At 33.5% G+C, this 24011-nt stretch overlaps 1 protein-coding gene across 1 annotated transcript; it reads right to left on the bottom strand.

Annotated features, from left to right (window-relative positions):
- Positions 1–84: 84 nt before the first annotated feature.
- Positions 85–24011, bottom strand: LOC143919487 (uncharacterized). Its single transcript, XM_077441843.1, has 13 exons — positions 23694–24011; positions 3728–3835; positions 3574–3642; positions 3395–3480; positions 3078–3267; positions 2935–2986; positions 2716–2843; positions 2437–2531; positions 2134–2351; positions 1543–2047; positions 1248–1382; positions 1058–1162; positions 85–975 (listed from the first exon to the last, which is right to left on the bottom strand). Exons 2-13 carry the CDS (start codon positions 3804–3806, stop codon positions 841–843), a joined length of 1797 nt encoding a protein of 598 aa, XP_077297969.1. The 5' UTR covers positions 3807–3835; positions 23694–24011; the 3' UTR covers positions 85–840.

Below are 24011 nucleotides of genomic sequence, written 5' to 3'. Positions count from 1 at the left end.
AATGTTCTTGATAATTAGCAATTTGATATCAAATAAATAAATAAATATGTAAATAGCGATGTGTATGTATGAAGAAAAAATTCTAGTGTATAAAAAATTATTTTATTATTTCAAGTATACATATACATATATTAACAAATTGTAAATTTCACATACATAATAAAAATGAACATTTCACTGGCTGTTTAGTGTACATACATACATACATACATCTGTATATAATAATAAAATTTATTACATATACCTTATTATTATTATACATATTTAAAAATATATGTTATAGTTAATAATTTAGTTTAGAATATCCCAAATTCATTATACATACATTATTAAATAGCAAAATTTTGAAATAACTTCAGTGTATCTCAATGTTTATTTATGGACTGTATAATATTATATATGCAATATAACAAACACATGTTTTTAAATTAGTGGCATATTTTGGTCTTAGAAAACTCAAAAACTAATATGCTATCAACAAAATAAAATACAAAGAATTGATAAAATATAAAGCAATATGGAATTATAATCAAATATTAATTAAAACAATAAATTATTTACAAAGCGTATATTTGTAAAACACAGTCAATAATGTGATATTAAAAAAATTGACTTGATTAAAATTATAATTCATTATTCATTTAAAGTTCTGGCAAGGTTAAAATTATACACAAAAGACAAAATTTGACAAATAATTCCTATTTAATTAGAATCAAAAATAAAAATTTGTGTTAGTTTATATTAAAAAAGTATGTATGTATATATAATATAAGAGATTCTTAAGATTAACAAATTTTATCATAAAATCGTTGATCGCTTGTTAACATGGTTTTCAGAATATTACAGAATAGAGCAAGGTAATCCACAACAGAGTGGTAAACAAACAACACTTTTTGTCGTTGTCGCTGATGACTTAGATTTACTACGAGATTCGGCTTCATATTCATATTTTCCTCTAGCTTTCATATAACCGCCCTGTAAAATAAATTTATTAAATTAAAAAAACTGCAACGTTAACTGTCAATTTAAAATTAAAAAGTAACAACAATCAACTCACTCCGGCCTGTTGATAAGCTAGCCCTTCCTCCTTACGAGTAAACATTTCATGTCCTGGTGGGTAATAAACCGCTGCTCCCGCGACATTTTTACTCGGAGTCACTGCCTGAAAAATGACGCAAGATTTTATATTATATACGTACATATATAGCAAAATGTTCCATAATGTGCAGAAAAAAATCTGTACTAACCATTTCCTGTCCTTTACTAGATTGCGTTTGAACTTTAGCAGTTTCCCTGACAGCGAGATTGCCATTGATTGAACCTCCAGGACCACGAGCAGGATTTGGTCGCATTCTTAAGCCATCATGATCGGTGTGATAATTCTAAAGTGACCAATAAACAAAATTGATTAACATACTTACATATATGTAGGTACAAATGTCGAAAGTGATCTGCGCCACTTGTTTAAAAGCTTTTATTATTATGAAGATCATAAAATGTATCAACTTTTGTATTGTATAAATTAAATACATGTATATAAACCTCATGTCCGGGAAAATCTGCCATCAAATCGCCCAATCTCTTGGGAGGTTCTTGGGTACGTGGCGCAGGACTCTCCGTCCTCGGGAAAGGACTTGGAGACGTCGGCGGTGATAAATTACCGGCAGGGAAAGGTGCGGGCTTTCCTCGTCCGTCGGTGGTATTGTACGTTGTATAATTTGTTGTTGTATATTTATACACGTTAGGTCCTTGATTTGGAGGATAGTCTGATTTGGGAGCATTATCGACGGGCACAGCATAAGTGGGACTGCTATCGCTGGGATAGGGTGGTCCCCTGTTATCTGGATATGCTGTGGTGTAGTTGGTGGTTCTGGTGGTGACTTTGGTCGTTTCGTTGCCATGAGGTGACGATGGATGACTGTGTTGCAAAGGATGATGGTGTTGCGGCATCGGCGATCCGGCCACAGAGGTTGTTTTCGTGGTCGTAATGCACGAATTGCAATGACTACAATATTGGCAACCTGGCTGTGGTGATGGTGGAGGTTGTCTGAACAAAAATAATCATCGTTAATTATAATTATTAACATACATCGTTAATAAAAAAAAGTATTGTATGAACCTCAATAGACATACTTGACTGGTGTGGAAGTGTTAAAATGCGTGTTGGCATACGTGCGATGCTCTTGATTCTCCTGTATGTAACTACGGTCAGTAGTATGATACTTTTCTGCCACGTTAGTTTTGGGCGGCGTCGTTCCTGGGATTGGAATTGACGCTGGATCTTGATCGGCCGGAACTTCATACGTATACGTTTTAACGGTGGTGGTGACTTTGTTCATCGGTGTGCTCACCTTCAAATTGAAACGCAATGAATTCAAATGAAACGCAGTTATTGTATTATTATATTTTATGTTTATGTTTTATGTCTACACTAACAGAAGCATTGGGATGTGACTGGCAATTAGTACAGATAACAGCAGGAACAGGCTGAGGAGCTGCTGGTAATACGTGCGATGGCACTATATGAGATTCTGGAAATAAAACATTACACTTTACACCTAAACAACTCGAAATTTGTTTCCAACTCATCAATTGTTCAAACACATTGTTCTAAAAGTTTTTCACGAATGCAAAACACTCCTATATGTACACATGTACATAAGAAAGTTTAAGCATTTCTTTCAATATGTTATACATACATACATATTAGCCTACCTGTGGTAACATGGTTTCTGACAATTTCACGATTAATCTCCCTTGTAACAGTTGGCGGTTGTGCAGGTAACCATTCTGCATCCCTTTCTACTCTGCTGAGAGAGCTGTACCCAGATTTTATGGGCGTTCTAAAACATTACAATGTAAGTTTCAATCTTTTTTGTTTTTGTTTTATATGATTATAACATTTTTTAAGAACACTGAAAAAAATAAACACACGTTGGTTTGTAGTCGAAAGATGAGGATTCCAAAACATCGGACGTATATCCTCCTGGTAAAATAAATTCAGCAAATCAAATCAGTTTTGTCGATAGCATAAAAATAATAAAAGAGCGTTTAAAGATATTTGTAATTTTAAATACCTTTGTAAAGTTTCCTTTCTTGATCTTTTTGCAGATCATCGAGTAAAGAATCCAATTCTTCTATATTATGTGTCAAATCACGGTTAGTAGTCGTAGTTGTCGTCGTATTCATTATCCTTTGAGGACTATTCTTGATTCCCGAACTGTTATAATTATAACCGGAATCTCCTGGACTGGTGAATTCGTATTGCTGTGAGTAAAATTTAGGTCAAATTAACGCCAATGAAAAAATATTATAAAAGGTATGCGCATATCATATGTATATAAATTTTCAAATTACTTTTTTATCGCAATTGCATAAAATTCAAACTTAATACCTCAACTGTGTGCAAATCTCTTTTGTCGTAAGTGCCCGCCGGGTTCTTCTCCTCTTTGTATTCATAATAAAATTCTTTATTATTGGCTGAAATGCGAATAAAAAATGTTATCAAAATATGCTAAATGGAATGATACAATATGTACAAATGTATTTAGAATAAAATATTAGCAATAATACCTGGTGCACCATTGTTCGGTTGAATGAGACTTCCGTATTTGGCTGGCAGAAGTTCATTTTTCATTGACTCTAAAATTGAAGCATAAAGCAAATAACAATATGTTCTGTTTGCGTGTTTAGTGACGTGTGTACTAAAAGTGTTAAATTTAATTACCAAAATTTTTGTCGTCGTATGTTCCTTTGGCAGAGTACGTCCTGTACTCGCTGTGCTTGCTGAACGCCTTTTGAGACATTTTCACTTGCTGTATACAGTTTTATATATCTGAAAAATAAACACCGATAAGTTTTAAATTATCTGATTTATAAAATTTTCAATTGAGTGAGTTTCGAGTAGTGGACAAAGCGACAGTGGCAAAAATGAGGAATATACAAAGTTGCTGCAAGTATTTTGCAACCGTGGAGATGTCCATATTTGGTTTCGATCGGAGACAGAGTTACGTCAGCGGAAAGCACACTCATCATACATTCATACATGTGTACTCGATGGGAATTCGCACAATCCTCCTTAAAACCGTGAAGGAACGATGAACAATATACCTACATATGTACACCTAATTAACTGGCATTTGACAGTGTACCTATTTTAGTTAGACGAAATTGCACGTATTTTGCAAAGTAAAACTACTACGCTGCATACGCTGCAAGTGCACAAATGCATCAATGGATCAAACCAAAGACCGGTTCTGTAGCTAAACAACCTTGACACGGTTATCTCGAATCTCGAAGTCCAAATTTGGCCTGAAATTATTGAAATGTCCTAGTATGTACTAACCCAATTCAAATTTCGAATACCCACCCAAGGGGATTTTTTATTTATATTTTCTGATGATGCCATAATGGTATTAATCTTGTACATACATATGTACATATATAAATTTATAGATTATATTATAAATTGGAACTCATTCAAATAGTGGTGACATAGTGCCTTTGTCAATTTGATGGACAATCATTTCATCAATGAAATCAGATAAATTAGCAAACTTTGAAATGAAACGATCGACTTGGAGTCAGTCACAAATATCCAAGAAATACTACCGAATACATTATTTTCAATCGAGAACAACCCAGGGCATGAACCGACCGAGAACCTCTCGGTGGTTATCATTAACGCAACTAATTTAAAATATTCTGAGGAAAAAAAATTCTGAAAGATTTTATCTACTCGATTGTAAGATGCATATTTACAAAGCGATACATTGAATATGATACGAAAATAGCACCAGTGTGTTCGACGAAACATGGAAGAGATATGTTTATCTAACGGCCGAAAATAATCGTTGCATTAGAAAATAAGCAATGAATCGTAAACGCGTCTGAGGTATTTAAGAAGCTACTACATATATGAGTGAAAACAGTCTTGGAATATAAGACTTTATAGTTTGATATATCGATAATAAATATGTATGTAGTGCATAAAAAAATAGTATTAAATGTCAGCCATATAAAATTTTGAAGAATACGTTATTCTTATAAATTAAACGTTAAAGGAAATGGGGGTTTATATTACAAAAGTAGCATTGTGGCATATCTAAAACCCTATCTGCCTTTTTTTTTGTCGCACACCTTCACTTATGTACGTGTGCGCGAGCAGGACACAAGGAGATTCGGTATTACATCACCAAATCCCCTTGTATCCTGCGAGCGCACACGTAAGAAAGCTGTACGATAAAAAACAGGGAGATTACCACGGATAAGTACACTCAAGCCACGGATAAGTACACTCAATTATAAGTTAAATTGGTGTTCAGTGCATTCTTCAAAAGTAAACAATATTGGAGAAATAGAGTAACAGGAACCCAAGTGTATGTACCAAGTATATGCATATGTATGTAACTGCGATGCACCTTCATTTGTAGCCGAAAAACTGACATTGTGAGATAAAAGGATGAAGTGACTTTAGAAAAATAATTTGATATAAAAGCATACCTTCACACGAGAAAGTTTAATCTAGATCGACGAACTCATGCTACGAGATGATGACACATACTCTTACTATGTTACTATTACTATGTATGATGTATCTTGTGCTACCAGTATGAATCATTCTTAAGAAAAGCACGTACCAAAACTTGGACGATTGTCAAAGAACGACGTGTATTCTCGTCAGGTGTGAACCTATCCTTAGCCCGATTACCAAAAACGAAACCAAAAGTGAGGTTTGAATGGAATAAAGAAAAACATTCGAATCGATTTCCACATGAGTGAACCAGTTGAATGAAAATCCACTTGTCAACTAATTATGTATTATACATACACACATATGTACATACATATGTATGTAAGCATATTGTACATTACATATGTATGTATGTACTTACACAATAATTGTAAATAAACGCAATTCAAGATATGCCTTTGTGCCTGCCACTCTGAACAAACACAGTTTCGCAAAACCAAACGTGTGTATACAATTGATACATAAATCATGAGCAAGGATTCATTCAAAATATTTTCTACTATAATATTACAACTACATACATACATATGTATGTATATCATATAATCTAATGTATAATTTCAAAAGAGACTTTGTATGTAAGGTTTTATGTAACTACATATGGTTTGTTGGGAGCATCGAAAACAAATCAAAGTTTCAATGAATACGATTCGATATATGTATATTTTTTTGGATTCAAATAAATTTAATAAAAAAACAAATCAATGTTTACTATTAGATTGTGTTGCCATGTTTAAGCTGTTTATATTACAAATACCGAGCGAAGCCGGGTAAAACCACTAATTTATAATATTACAAATACTTACATACTGGTATGTACTTATGTATATATGTATGTATGTAGTTTAATTTGAGGATATATGTATCTAGGTACCGACTGGTGTCCTAATCACGATGACAGTGAAATTATTAAATGTACATTAATACCAGTGGCGTGCTGTGGAAATCTCTCTCTATTTTTGTCGCACAGCCTTCTGGGTATGACGTCACCTACATACATATGTACATATGTAGTTCCCTTGTAACAGGGAGATGAACACGACACTACACTCCACTGATACCTAACATATGTACGTATGTAGGTGCTTATTTCCATAATATGATAAATATAATTATGCATATGAAAGATGAACTATTTTATCGAATGAAAATAACAATGAACCTTGAAGATATGTATGTACATACATACATACATTTGTTATATCATTTTGAGCACAGTTGATATGTGTGTGTATGTACATATAATACATATCATAATATTTCGTCCAGTTGTTGAATTGAACATTTTCAACAAAAATTGAATATTTGTATTCAGATTAGTTGAAACGTTGACATTCTTAGAATATACATATGTATGTATGTATGAAGGTTAGGGTCACAAACATACACATGTATGTATGCGATACATATGATTAGAGGTAGGAAAGTCACAGTGCTATCCATTGTTCGGCAAACCTTTAACAATGCATTTACAACCTTTGAACAATACACGGCCCCCTCAGGCTCCGGTGACTACATATGATATTATAAAATGCATGATATCACATCATATAGTACATATTACTCGTATTAATTATACGAAATTCATTCAGTCGTCGTAGTTGACACTCGTATGTAGTTTTATTCATTTTACGAGCTCTGTTCATCGGAGACGAATTTAGCGTTAAAAACCTTTAAAAGCAAAGTAGAGAAAATAGTACATACCTAATATTACCTATGTACAAACATATACATATATTCTTATATGTAGATTTTCAGATATGAAAATGATCTTAAAAATCAAATACTATGGACATACAAATACGTATTTCTATTATGAATTTCAAATATTTGGAAGAACTGATTTCCATTTCAAAATTTCAAAATTCAATCAATGATTCAAATTTATTCCAAACGTCATTTGTGGCATGATAAATAATGATAATTATGCATGTTCATTTTTGTTTATAAATCTGATTTATAAATAATCTACATATGTACATACATATCATCACAGGCAACAACAAAAGTGAATATGTTATGTACACGTGTACATACGTATGTATGTATGTATGTAGGTACTTGTTTTTATTCGACGATAAATCGGAAATGGCGGACGTTGCTTCCTATCTTCAAATTTTAATATGTGTACTTATTATAATATTAAAATCGACAGTTCGTTGAACGCTTTATTCAAATACGTGTGTAGAATTTAATTTTTCTTGATTCGTCATCTTTCCAGTTTTAATTAATCTTTCTAAATTTACGTACTCAATCATCCAAGAAAAGATACATGTAGTAGTTGAACTTAACATACATATGTATGTAGTAGTTAAAGCAGAGAATTGTTGTTTAGAATAGAAGTGGTAACATTTAAGTTGGAAAGGCTGTAGAGTCGGAGTCTTAATAAAAAATCAACTGACTCCGACTCTTTTTTTTTAATTTATTTATTTATTACAGTGTGTGTCGAGTAGAGTTTCCAATTTAAGTAAATCTACTAATAAATTGAAATTTAATAATCATAAATTTAAATTATGTATGTACATTATATTTTGATGTGTTGTGGCCGGCCAAACCAAACCAAATTGTTTCCTCTGTCTCATGCTTTTTTTTATTTTCTTTTTATTAAATTGATTTGTTTGTGTACGAAGTTCTATATCTATTTGTATTTATATCTATTTCCTTACCAATAATCTAATAAATTAGAGAACATGTCAATTTTTAGTGATTTTTTTGATTCCTTTAATTTTTTATATTTTGAAAATCGCCCTTATTTTTATATTACTAATAATTTTATGCGTTGGTAAGAAAAATCAAAAATCGAAAAGGGTCACTTGAAGCAACCTCAAAAGAAAAAGAAGCTCTCTTAAAGAAAAAATACATTCAGATTATATCATACGTATGTATGTATGTACATATATATATGTGTGTATGTATGTATGTATGTACATATATATGTATGTTCATGTATATGTATACATGTAGGGTATATGTATCTACAATTGTTATCAATTATCAAATATTTGGAAGGATGCGGGTCTGCTATACTTAAAGCTATCTGACCCTACAAATTGATCAGACTTTTTATGACCACAACACAGAAGCTTAAATGGATTCATTTTTAATCCTCTTCAAAAGAAAATTTTAAAGGAACCTCCTAATAATATGTATGTATGTACGTACATGTACATATGTAAGTGAAGACAGTGTTATAGATAAGAGAGTATAGAAGACGTGTATGTTATCATGAGACGAGAAGTAACATGACGACAATTACATAATTGACACAATTGGAGTCACATTTTATTTGCGCACTTCCTAAGGTCATCCAGCGAACATGAAAGCGTGGGACGTGACTTTACGTTTAAACACTTTGTTTCGTGATTACTCATAAGTATGTATTATATTATAATACAGGTAGTCCTCGACTTACGACGGTTCGACTTACGACGGTTCGCACTTACGACCGAAAAAAAATAATATATTTTTTATTAATTAATTATTTTTCAAAAATTGATTGATAAATCTCAAGCGGATGTGAGTTATGAAAACGGGGAATTCTCTTTCGGAAGAAATGAAACATAGCAGTAGTTTTAAAAATTAAGTTATGACTCATTCCTTTGGGATTCGTCACCAGTCGCACGACGGTAACAAACTCATACGGTCGTTACTGTTTGTTACATAACTGTTCGTTATTGTTTTAGGATGTTTATTTTCTCAATTTCGTGTTGATTAGTGCTCAAATTTTTATTTATAAGAACATTTATAATGTGTGATAAAGAAACGGGATAATAACTGATAAAGAAACTCTTGTTAAAAAAAAGAGAAAGGTGATAGACTTAGAAATGAAACTTGAAGTGATAAAACAATATGATAGTGGTAAAAAAGTGATGGACTTGGCAAATAATTTAAAATTCTCACATTCAACGGTCTCCACTATTTTAAACGATAAACAAAAAATTCGTAAAGCCATTAAAGGGTCCTTATTAATCAAATCTAAAATAATAAATAAAAAAAGATTCGGAACCATTGAACAAAAGGAAAAATTACTAGTGATTTAGATGATCGATGACAAGATTACATTTGCGCAAGGCATTGAAGCAATAGAAGAAGGAAAAACTTTTCAAGAATTTTGGAAAAATTATAATATCCTTCATGCTATAAGAAATATAGATAAGGGATGGACCCTTTAACGGCTGAAGAAGTTACTTCAGCATGTATGTACGGAATATGGAAAAAAACTCTTGATTTGAACCCGTTTCTCTTTCCATATACGAAAAAGAAAAAAATGTCGAGGATATTACTTAACTAATCGTACAATTTAGTGAACGTCTACAATTTGACGTAGATAACGAAGACATCAACCAACTTGAAAATGATTCAGAAGATATAACCAATGCAGAATTATTAGATCTTGAAACTTAAATGGTTGCAGAAGAGGATATTGATGAAAATGAATCAATCACATCTGCGGAACCGCTGAAAAAATTTGTATTGAAAGAAATGGCTGCTGCTTTTAATTTAATTAATCATGGAATACAAAAGTTTGAAATGATGGACCCAGACAGTGAAAGATTTTCAAATGTGAGCCGCAGGATACTGTTCAAACAAAATTAGACACATTTTTCAAAAAAACTCATACGACTGTATCTCAAACTGAAGATGAAGAAATTGATTGTACTTATGTGATAAGTGATGAGGATGTATAATTTATAATTAATAAGTACGGATGATGTAGATGTTTCATTTTTTTAAATTTAAATATGAATTCATTTGAATTACTGTATTAATAATAAAAGTAAAATCACCGAAAAAAAAATGTATAAATATATTCCTCGACTTACGATCGAGGTTCAGGAACGTATCTCCGTCGTAAGTCGAGGAATACCTGTACTAAGTACGTTTGTATGTATGATTAAAATCACTATGATGCACCCGCACTAAAAATACCCGTTTGTCATTGCGGTATTCAATATTGAAACTTGCACAAGAAAATATTATGCAGAAATGAGTGACAACCCAAGACGTTCCGAGAAGCGACCGCGATGATGGTGGCGATGGTGATGGTGATGGTGATGGCACGGCCACATGAGGTCACACTTTCAATTAGTATGAACCGTTTGTTTACACGAGATACTAGCTTTGTATACCACTTTTGATAATATACATAAATATATGTATCTAACATTGTAAAAAAAATCAATAATGGTTATCTATCATGGGTAATGTCGTATGCCGTAGGATTATTGATCATACCATTTGGTATTTTGTAAGGGAATAACATTATCGCTGTTAGATATCATAAAATAGAGAAGTAGTATATAACATTTAGGTAGATACTAAAACTAGTATGTAAGTACATATGTATGTAATCTAATATCTAATTTTGAAAGATACTTCGTATGTATGGAAGTGTTAGCTACCAATGTTTCCTCTGCCAAGAGGAAACATTGGTAGCAAATAGTATATATACATATATAGAAGTTTTTTATTTTGTTATTGTATTCGTATATATGTACATATGTATATGTATATGTACGTTTTGGCAGTGGTTTAGTTGTGACGTACATACATATGTATGTATGTCGAATCGAAAGGACTATTATAGTACGGCGAGCGTTATCTCAGACAGACACACATATGTAATTGCGATATTATACAAATGGGGTATAATATGTAATCCACGAAGAATCGTCTGTCAGTGTGTCCTAGTGGCTGACATTGGTACATTTACACCAAACCCAAGCCCCCGAATTGTACGTACATACATACATACATATATTACGGGTCTACGTGACTTGACAGAATGTTAAATTACAGAAAACGCAAATATCGGAAGGCAAAGATCGAAAGTCGAAAGATCTTAAGTCGAAAGATCAAAAAAAAATGGTGCATGATAAACGGTACATACTCACTTAATTTGCGCGAGCAGGATACAACAGGAACAAGAGGAACATGCTTTTCCTCCCGTATTCTGCGCGCGCACATTAACACGGGAGGAAAAGCTTGTTCCTCTTGTTCCTGTTGTATCCTGCTCGCGAAAATTAAGTGAGTATGTACCGTTTACCATGCACCATTTTTTTTTTTTGATCTTTCGACTTAAGATCTTTCGATTTTCGATCTTTGCATTCTGATATTTGCGTTTTCTGTAATTTAACATTCTGTAAAATCACCGTGACCGACCGATATATTACATATGTAGTCAATAAGATGGAATAGAGTTTCAAGGGCGTCGAAGCGATGCAGATGGCGTTTGCAGAGAACGGCATCAGACCAGACGCATTCGGCAGAAGGTGTACTCCACTCCACTCCACTACACCAAGGTGAACCGGTTCGTTTCCCATTTCGGCTTTTGTCAAAAGACGTGGGCGAGTCACCCCACCATACGTTTTACACACGATCCAAAACGAGACCGACCTCTTCTTAGCTTTGGCAAAAAAGGAGCGAAATTCAAGCTCTCCGGTGATATTGTAATGCCGTGTTTGGGCGAAACCTCCCAAAAGTTGCCACACTCACCTGGAGGTCTGCGATTCATTGACAATAAGTACCAACTACCAAGTGAACAAAATATCCAAACGATATTTTGTGTAATGTAGCAGCTTGCATCTCTCCAAAGTGATAGTAAAGAAAGTGATACCTTTGTTTGTCACTTGATGCAAATCCGTACCCAAAAGAACAGCTGAGTGGTCGGAATTGGGAAAAAACTATTGATAAGTGAGAATTAAAGACGGGAATGCGTGGCTGGCGGAGCCAGATGGCGTTTGACCTCTTGGAACACCTACGCGAATACCGCGACCACAGGTACATCTTATTATATCTAATATACGTACATTACATACATACATATTATACAGCTGACTTCTCCATTTTTATTTCAAATTCAATATCAAAAATAGGAAAAAAGCTTCTAAGCTTGAATCAAGATCTGTACACGCTGGCGCCAAATATCTACATATGTATGACTGTTACAGAGTGACAATTGCAGTAATTCTGTGGTAATTCGAAAACCGCACGATTCGTTAAATAATAGATATATGTATATGTAGGTATTCTCTAAACCGCAAAGAAAGAAGTTATTTTTTGCACAGCTAGTGTTTTGGAGGAACCTGTTTTCCAAATTCATACATACATACATATGTATGCTCGATTTGCATAACTGGACGAATTAAAAGTTTGAGTCTCGGCAACAATAGCGGCGACCGTAAGACAGGAAAATTTACGATAAAATCAATGTGAAAATGTGATCTAATATTATATGTACATATATCATTTCAAAGGAGACTTTACATGTATTTGTAACTTTTGGGTGGAAGCATTCGAAAACAAATAGTATTATCGTTAAATATTATTCTTGAAGCTGGGTAAAAACAGTAGTATTAACCGCTTAGCTGCCCAAAGCGCCTTAAGGCGCAAACAGCCGTATCTATTATGGTGCTTACGGACTAAACCAACGACGATTTTGGGCCAACTTTTTAACCAGCAGTAGCGTACAAAATATCGAAATAAAAATTAAATTTTAAAATTGAAATTGAATATCAAAATCAAGCTAAAGAGCGAGATTGAGCTAAAATTAGATCATCGTTGATGTTTTGAATTACAACAATGTTTTGAATTACGACGATACCGCATTTAAAACCAGAGAAATATTATAATTTCTCTGCGTACGAGCGAAAAAAAATATTGTTATAGTCGTCACGAGATGTTACTGTATTTCCACTTGGATGATCGATAAAAAAACGCGGTGTCGGATGTCGGTGATTTGTCAAAGGGTTTTTTTTCTTTCGTCGAAATAAAATTAATAATCACACATTATCCGATAAATTTTACCTCCGAAATGATTTAATTACTTGATTTATTTCGACAAGAGAAACAATTGAAGAATAAAAAAATCCGTTTGATGTGACCGACAACACCCCGGGTTAGCAAAAATCGTTGGATCACCCATACTAATACATGATATATTCTCAGTAACTGCGCATTACGGGGAAGTAAAAATAATAATTCTTTGATTTTTCTTCGATCTTAGTGCGTATCTTCGTAAGTCAAAACATCTTCGACAAACAAAGTCGAGGATTACCTGTATGTGATTGTTGATGATCTAATTTTAGGTCAATCTCGAAAATTTATTTAAATTGTGCATGTTCTGTTTTAACTTTCAATATTTAATTTTAATTTTAATATAATGATTATAATTTTATTTTGATACTTGAATTTAATTTTAAAATAATAATAATAGTTTTAATTTTGATATTTAATTTCAATTTTTAAATTTAATTTTTATTTCGGTATTTTGTACGCTACTGGTTTTTAAAGTTGGCCTGTGGGCCGTTCGTTGGCTTGGTGCGTACGCACCATTATACGCTCAGCGCGTCGGCTGGGCGTCTAAGCGGTTAAATAATGAAAACTTATCAATATTGATTGCACAATAGTATGTATGTACAGCACTTAACTACAATGCGGCAATTTATTTTTCGTAATGAAAAAGAATTACATCGAAACGAAAAATCAGGCTTATTTCTAAAAACTAAACATTATATAGCCACGTCGAATGGAACGGGCCGTATATTTATGTATGTACATATTAGTCAGTGTGGGTTAACACTTAGCAGCAGTAAGCTGTCAAAGTAAATTGATACATAGTTGACAAGTGAGAACCTCAATATGTTCATAGATTGTATACTTATTACATAAAATTATATTTATCCCGTACACAGCTGGATTTTACGTGTTATGTATTTACATTAAAAAATATTTTGATTTTTATGATAAAAAAATCGAGAAAATACGTGTGCAAAAAGACACGAAAAAATACACCGTTGTTCGATGTACCTACATACATATGTATGTAAATATGTACACACATACAAAATTCAATAATGAAAAAAGCAAGTTCGGCATAGAAATGGTGTTATTATGCAGCCAAGTGATGTAATTCGCTAAACATCCACAAAGTAATGTGTATGCATGTATGTAGATACATTGTTATTCAAGGCTACTTACTGTCTTAAAATCACCAAAATTGACGGTGAGTAAACAAATTCTGTACTGTAGTACATAATGCATATGTATGTATATGTATACTTACATATAATACAATTAAATAAATTGGAATAGGAAAATTGTGTAGATGTAAGAAGAAAATAAAAGAAAAAAAGAATGGAGAAGGATGTAGTTGGTGAGAAGGGCGACTCTACATGTGTTGTGTACATATGTATATTTCGTGAAAACACATACACATTTGAAGTAGAATAACATCATCTTCGTGGAAGTCAAAGCATGAAGTCATACAGTTTATGCCGACAATTGATTCACATTGGCCGAGTTTCAAAAGCGTTTCGACGATGACCACACGTTTGAATAAAACGCGTGGGATTCACTTTACTCTGACTGACAATCAAAGGCGGACTAAAGGGCTACACATGTACATATGTACATATGTATTATATGTACACGTTTCCAAATTATGGTAAAAATTTGGCTATTATTCTAAGTTGTCACATATTATAATAGATATTGTACATACATATGTATGCACATGTGTATTAGATTTAAATACATACAATGTATATACGTTGAATTTATTTTACATTATTTAATCTAAATATTTAAATAGTTTCCGTATTGATAAGATGTCAGAGAGATGACGCACAGTTTGGTCAGTATGCGTGGGATGGGTTAAGGAAACGGGCGTTGTCTTTTCGCTAAAATAAACAAGACAGACATGAATGTACATACATATGTACTTACTCAATTTAGTTTGGCAAAACACTGAGGCTCAAAACAAAAATTAGACAATTGAATTCAAAAACTTAAAAAAACGACACCTACTCGTACATACAGCCAGCAGTTTGGCTTAATGGTAGCGTATATAATTAGCACCACTGAGACCGAAGGTTCGAATCGTCAAACTGCTGGTTAGGTTTGGGGGTTTTGTGACTCCAAATCGATCGTTTCTATATCAGAGTTTGCCAATTTTATCTGATCATTGCTGAAACGGTTCCTGAAAAATTGGTATTAGATCATTTCCTGTTGTCACAATCTGTCTGTGTATAATTTGTAATAATTATGCACAATAATCTGAAATCTATAGATATCTCAGAAAGACATCTCTATAATTTCGTATTTATTATATGTATAAAAATTGTACACAAAAATCTAAAAATAATCCATAGATGTTTCTATGATTATTATTTCTGATAAATTGTTATATAATTAATTGTTATTTGCTATTTATTCTGATTGTATATGTATTATTGTATTTCTGATTTCTGATTCTTTATGTATTCTGTATTTCGTTATCGTACACCCGTCGCATTGGAGCGATCTGTAATGACGAGTGTATATTGATTGTAACAATAAAAATAAAATACATATAAGGGAAGGTACAATTTCCGGTCAACTTAAAAATTAACGTCGTATCGATAAGAATTTCATTAACCGATACTAAGGATAGGATAGGACTAACGGTGTTCAAAAAATCCCCAAAATAGACAGACACACACACATTTTTTCTAGATCATGAAAACGTCATCAGTGATCGATTCTGAGTTCGAATCAGTCAAAATCTCGAGTATATGTATGTATGTATGTATTATACATAAATAAAGTAAAAACACACATCTAACAAAAATGAATGTTTAATAACAAACGTAATTCAAGTGTTTTATTTTGTACTTATGTATATTTAGGTCACTGTGTCGAAGATATGGGATATATTAAATTAAATAAATAAGTTTAGCGAAGCAATTAATTTAATTATTTTCCATTGCAATTATTCCAATCATCACAAATACATGTATGTATATTTGAGTTTCAATTTCAGATTTTATCTGATATCGAATTGAGCAAGTGCTTTATAGTTTTACTCTGCTGTTCGTTTACACTTTCAAACAGCTCGAGTTTCTCTTTGATCGGGTTAGTTTAGATGTACACAAGTATATATGTATGTATGTATGTATATTATTATGTATACAATGCACGTATGCACTTAATAATATATGTATGTACATGTGTATGTATGTATTTCTTCTTCATATGATAAAAATCACAAAGCGATCTAAATTTTCAGACTGAATTTTGAAAGAAAACAAATTAATCGGAAGGGGAAGTAATCAATCGAAAGTGTCTGCACAATCGAAGAATAATGATTGGGCCTACATCAAAATTAGAAGCTACGTGACAGCTTCACGACTACATTTATTTTCCCAAATATCCAAAGCCCTCGTTAAGCACCAAAATAGAACAGTCTATATACATAATTCTAAAAGGGCCGGTGACAAAGTTTAAAAGAAAATACACAAGCAAACCCGCATAGGCACATTTAGATACGTACATGTATTATACTATGTATACCTACTACATACATATGTACATATTAAATTATTAATAAGTATTATAATCATGTCTGTGTCCACACGCTTACCATTTGTGTTTTGCAAAATTTTCATTGTAAGTAACCAACCATCATTACTAACACAAATCTGCTAAATAAAATATTAGGTACATATGAATATTGAACCTAATAGGTACTTACTAAGTACATATTGCTGAACGTGCTTTCGTACAAGAAGCATCGATTGCGAAGGAATATGTACGTATCTTCATAGTGCATCGGTAAATGAAATGGAGTAAGTTAGTACATACATACATACATACATACATATAACGACGAATGCCAAATTCAATTAAATTAATAGTTGTACATATGTATTATTATATGTATGTGCATACATACATAGTATAAAAACCTACTTTAAAGGTCAATAAAGTCGACCAATAGAGCCCTCTACATGAGGCCTCCCCCCCAACGAATACAGTCTTGAGACCCTTTCATCAGAGAACGAGACTTTTCTTTTTTTGTTTCTGGAGATTCTCAAGAATTCTCGAGTATAATTTTTATTTTTTTCAATATAGTGAATCGATTTTTTAGCATATAAAATCGACAACATCACAGACTATAATATATTAAGGGTTTATAAATTTATTAAAGAAAATGAAAGAAGGCATAAAAAGAAAAAAATATATATTAGTAATTTAAAATATTAAAAATAACAATATGTATGTAACAAAGAATTTTATAAAATTCCTAGTGTTGCTACCCGGCTTTGCCCGTGTTTTTGTGACAAAAGATAACATACTGATCAAAAAATAAAAATGGTTGTGGCTATTTGCAGGTACTATATCTGCGACAGGCGCAAAACCTTCTGCGCATGCGCGTGAACTGTCAAATTTGTTAAAATTTTGTTTTAAGCCTCTTAAAATTTTGTTCGATCACAACCTCTCCATACGAAGTTATGTAGAATACATACATACATACATACATACATACATACATACATACATACATACATACATACACATAATAAATATCAGCGACGAGAAAACGCTTTGAGGATTGGTATTCGTATTCCAGACGCGATTTTAAGCAAAACAAAAACCCCAACTGTCGACAGCCACAATCCACACATCGCGTCGGTTTCGTTAATATTATTGTATATATTATTGTATATATACATATATTACACATATTCCAGATATTCCACGACGACCCAATTCCACTTAAACATTTACATATGTACATACATATTTAGGTATGAAGTTCATCATAATACCTTTTTCAGAAGTGGGTCAAATTTCGTTCATTATGTTTTTAGAACTAGCCCGTGGATCACTAAGTCAGTGACATAGGTGGATCCAGACAATGGTCAAGGAGGGGGCCATTTGGGGATTTGCTGTTATAACAGCACGGACGGTCACTTTCATCTTCGGACCCTTGCATGTACATAGGTAGAAAACTTGTGCAACAAAGTAGGTATAAAATAAATGGAACTTAATATTTATAAAAATATAAATCCGTTACAAATAATATATATATATTTAAATATGAAAAATTTACAATATATATGAAATTAAATTCATCCCAAGGGGGGGCTATGGCACCCATGGCACCCCCCTTGGATCCGCCTATGGTCAGTGAAGTCATTTGAAGGGGGGTAAAAAGACTGCTAATAAATTTGTAAATCCAAAGATTTGTTTAACAGTTGATTCTCCAAAAATATTTACGTGTTCTTTTTTTTACTATACTTTTACAAGTGAAGAGAAAAAAACGAAGGTCAACGTCAACAATTTTTAACGGAGTCATACTTTGAATTCGAAAAGCTTGTTTTATTTCCTGTGTGATAATTACATAGATGTTTCAATTTTTAATTGCATTTCCTTGAATTTCAAGTAAATTTTCAAAACTTCTTGTATTTTGGAAATGTTTCTGTAATTGAGGAAAATATTTCATATTTTTGGTTTGCAAATCTTTTATGAGGATGTCAAATTTCATCATAAATATTTTAATATTTTCAAACATCGTTAATGCAACTTTCCCTGAGGTTTTTTATTCAATTCGCTGAAATGCCGAGTGATGATGTCACATAAGAACATTAAATCATTTAACCAATCTATATTTAAAAATTCGTCACAACTACTGTTTTTTTCGTTCAAAAAGAGATAAATTGAGAAAACCGATCGAGAATTCGACCGCAGCTGAGCCATCGAACATTGCTGTACTTCAAAATACCCGAATATTGACACGTATTTTTTTCTTATAATTGTGCAAATTCTCGTTTATTAAGACCTCTTGCATTTATGAAGTTGATGACTTTTATTACAACTGGCATTACAGTAGAAAATGTTTTAAATTTTCACGCGTCAACAAGTGGGTCATTCAACAAGTGGACCTTCTTGGGTTAGTGGCTGACCCACGGGTCATAGGTTCGCCATCGCTACTCTATACCTATGGGAATCCATCTGAATTGATCAAGAGTATGTAGTTTACTATTTACGTATTATGTAAGCATATGCATATGTTACACCGAATCCGTGAAATTGTCTATTACACGCATTCGGCAACAGAATTGCCGAATGCGTGAAAAATGCAAGCACGTTGCCCAGTTCACGGATTCGGCAAATTCTTTGGCGAATGCGTGTATTCGGCAAGAATTTGTCTGCTCAAAGCGTGGAGTCGGCAAATAGACAGCAGCGCTCCGGTGTTGTTTTTTTGAACTGGACAGCGTGTCAAGATGTAGCCTAGAGCTATGTTCTGGGACATGTGTAATGAAATTAAATATTTATAATATAATACTGATTCTTCACGGGGTATAAAATTCCAACTGTTAAAATATTGATCAAAATGTATAAAAATAGCATTAATTTATGTATAAGTTATATGAGATGATCGAAACATATGTATGTAGTCATATTATACATAATAATATGTAAATTAAACATCCTTATTCAGCTGTCACTTTGACACTTGGTTATAATATAACACGCTGTCCAGTTCACGCATTCGGCAAAGAATTTGCCGAATCCGTGAACTGGGCAACGTGCTTGCATTTTTCACGCATTCGGCAATTCTCTTGCAGAATGTGTGTAATAGACAATTTCACGGATTCGGTGTAACACATACATATGTATGTATATCAAGTACGTACATCTTGTACATAATGAAAGTCAAAATGATCGCATCCCACTCGGTGAGTAAATTTGATTGTAAGCGGGCGTTGATTCAACGCCTCCACCGGAGAGATCGCTTCTCCGGTGTTCCTCAATTTAACAGTTGACATTGCCCGACTCTTCCAACTATCTATTGTATCCAAGAGTAACTGGACAGGTGACTGGGTTTAGCTACATGTGTATGTTATGTATACCTAAACCTAGTAGTTGTATAGCAGTATAGTAGTAGCACACTTTGGCTCAATTTAGATGGCGCCGGTTGTTTTATCCGTCTCGAAGCCAAAAATAAACGCGTCTCTTCGACTTAGTTGCCAAACCCACTGGACCACCTCGTCCCATTTTCAGAAACACATTAATTATAATAAACCTGAACGAATCGTCACGTTGGCCATACTGCCTGCCTGCCTGCCTACAAATACCTAGTGCACCCCACGCACGACAACAAGCTACTCGCAACAGAATGTTTACACTTTCATCTCAAACGAAACGTCGAAAAGTAAAACATTAAGTATGTAGGTATTCAATGCCGAATCTTCGTGGTGAAAATTAAAATGTGTATTCTGTCGAATACGAATTGGAATATTACAAACAGGTTTTTTCTTCACCTCCGCCGTAAAATTGCGCAACACCAATATTTGAACGGAAAATCTGAGAATGGTTGGAAATGTCTTTGAAACGTACAACATTCAATTTTCCTCGATTCGATTCACATATGTATGTACTGACTAAAACTCGGTACACATTACAGATTTGAAATATAAAACCTAAGTAAGTGTTCCATACAAACTCCCACACACCAAACTAAAATAGCCATTTTTATGAGCCGGCGATTTATCGTGTCGTTTGTTTCCCCTTAAATTTGTGTACCTCTGAACGGTGAACACCAAATGTTTTCTTTTCATTTAATTTTAACTTAGATGCGGAATCGTTAAATTATCTACATGTTTGTTTGCCAAAAATTCATACATAATATAAGAATACATATATAAATAAATTATAGACGGCATTGAATATTGAGAACGTTTGAACGGAAAAGCTCGTCCCACGGTTCTGAATTGGCGTCATCTTTCCACGAAGCGCAGTTAAAATGACCATCTGGTCAGTTCTAGCCCCCGCGAAAGGCAATTTAGAAACTTAATGACACGCAGAAATATTTCAAAAATTAGCAACTGTAAAAAATATCGAAACAATTAACAATTTGCAACATTACAGGCATTAAAAAAGAGAATCAACTATAATACACACATGTGTATGTGCATGCACAGGTGTATGTGCGACCATACTTATTAGGTTGTCAGGTTAATTTTAATTATTAAATGAGAGCCTTGTGACGTTCTTTCTTGCCCTTAGTGGTACCCACGTTCACTATTAGCCCTTAGAGTGTTGACGTATTTATTGTTGAAAGCCCGCCTGAAAATTTCGCCCCACCTTTCCAATTAGAATTATTTAGAATTCCAATAGAAAATCTAAATTGTATAAAAAATTGCAGTAAATCCAAACAAACCCTAGATCACTACCCTAGATAACTACCGCCGAGGATTTCGTGTTTTGTAAAGGTGTGTTTAGACATTTCCAAATAGAATTATTTAAATATCCAATAGAAGGCAGCTATAAAAATTGTAGCTAATCCAAACAAAACCCTAGGTAACTACCGCTGAGGATTTCAAGTTTTGTAAAGGTGTGTCTAGACTCTCTAATATATCTTGCAACAATTTAAAATAAACAAAAGAAGTCTATTAATGAATGTATTTTTCCAAAAACAGTTCCATCTTCTTCATTGTTGTTAAAATGTAATGCTCACAATCAAAATTCCAAGCCACAATCTAAAATACTCAACATTTAGATATTCCATCGAGAAATTCTGCTATGGTTATAAATTCAGAAATCCCGGTGTAAACCTGTCTTTAAAAACATTGACACGGATTACACGACCATGTTCAATGCATTTTTTTCAATGCTACCTGGAAAGGCTTAGCGGGTAGTATTGTTTAGTTTTTACATACTCAAAAAACAACGCCTGTAGGCGTATTTCAGGCTCATGGACTTGGCAAACCGCCGATCGGCGCTAGTCAGCATTCAAAGGGTTAACCAAGAGAGGAAACTAATTGTACAACAGCATGAAAAGTTTGAAATTTTTTGTCGTTTATTACCGCGTCGAATGGATACAATCGAGCAGTTAATTGTATGAGATTAATTAATCTAATTTAGGGTTACCATAATTGTCGGACCATAGACGGGGACACCCCCCCCCCCCCCCAATAAAAATAATTTATTATATTTTTTGATAGTTATTATATTTTTTGATAGTTTGATAGTTTGATAAGTTTTGATATTTTTTGATAATAAAAATAATTTATTAAATTTAATCATGTTTAATTATAATATTAACAGATTGTAATTGAATCATGTTTAATTTAATTTAATTTTACTCATTCTCTCTTGTCTTCACTCTTCCCCAACTTCTTGAACTTAATCTTCATTGCCAGCAGCGTGGCTCGGTCGTTAAGCTTCTGCTTAACACTGAGAGGCGCCGAGTTCGATCCCTTGAGCTGACCTCGATTGAAAAGAATTTTTCTGAGTATATCTGTAATGCTGCTGGTCAGACCAGGATTTGTGACTCCTGGTTGATCGTTTCCTATCAGAGTTTGCCAATTTTCTCTGATTTCATTGTTGAAACGATTCCCGATTAAAAATTGGCTAAAAATCCTTCCTACCTACTATGTCACCACTATTTGAGTATGATTAATGTAAATATTACAATAAAAATGTATGTACAATTCATAGATGTCTCGTTAATTGTCGAGTTTAGGTCAGTGTCTCGTAATTTAACCACTTATATAATAAAAAATGCTGTATTGTTTGTAATTTGGCCAGGAAGGCGCATTGGGGTTTACCTGTAATGCCTTCCTGGTATGAAATAAATAAATAAATAAATGTATGTATTTTAAATGTATGTATTGCTCTTCGTTGCCCAATCATACTTTTCTGACTTTTTTGCTTTTTGAAGGAGTTTCTTTTTCCCTTTTACATTATAGGTATAAAATTCGATGAATGACATTTTAAAATTGAAAACGCACCGAATTATGATTTCTACTGTGTCAATTGAAAACTTATTTCGTTCATCTTTCCACTGATTATTAATTAATGAAAATACACGCTCAACGTGTGCATTATGTGTTGGGATAGCGTACAGGTATTGGCACAATTTCAGTAGGTTAGTTTTTCTTTCTGTTTTTTTTTTTAGTATTTTTAAAAAAGCATAACCATTTATCATGTACATCTTTGGCATCCCATTGTGCATTGTGCAGGTATACCATTGTGCAAACCCACTTAATTATATATTATCGGAAAGATATATTTTTAAATAGAAATAACTAAGGAAAACTGGGACAAATATCCTTCTGAAGGGGACACTGGGACGCAAGCCTCAAAACGGGGACATGTCCCCGTAAACTGGGACGTATGGCAACCCTATTCTAATTGGAAATTGAAATGAAACGCTCTCAGTTACATATTCAGAAATGTCGCGTCTGGGGTTACAAGCGCGCAAGATGCGTCGATAAAAATGAAATATTGTCAATTAATAACGAAAGTGAAGAGAGTGTGGAGTGGAGTGTGGAGTGTGGAGTGTGGAGTGTGGAGTGGAGAATTGAACGTTTGTACGTTTGAAACTCACGTGTCGTTCGAGTTGGATGAGTTGGTCGAGTTGCCGAGTTGATCGTGTTTACGCCAAACCGCGCCGCGCCGCGCCGCGCCGCACCAATCGCTGGCGGGGAGAGATCTCGCCAAATGACGCACTTCTAAATATAGAAATTTCCCGCGCGGATGAAAATGGCGCGCTCCAGCCGTGCACGAACACGAATACGAACACGAACACGAACACGGCACGAGCGCGAGTCCAAGCACGAACGCGTCTGCAGCCGCACGAGTGTCGCTCGACACTGAACCGAACCGAACAACACAAATGCGTATGCGGTGGAGTGGATACATACGT

This window comes from Arctopsyche grandis, chromosome 11, assembly GCF_051622035.1.
Source record: "Arctopsyche grandis isolate Sample6627 chromosome 11, ASM5162203v2, whole genome shotgun sequence".
NCBI lineage: Eukaryota > Metazoa > Arthropoda > Insecta > Trichoptera > Hydropsychidae > Arctopsyche > Arctopsyche grandis.
This window is presented reverse-complemented; position numbering and strand designations above follow the sequence as displayed.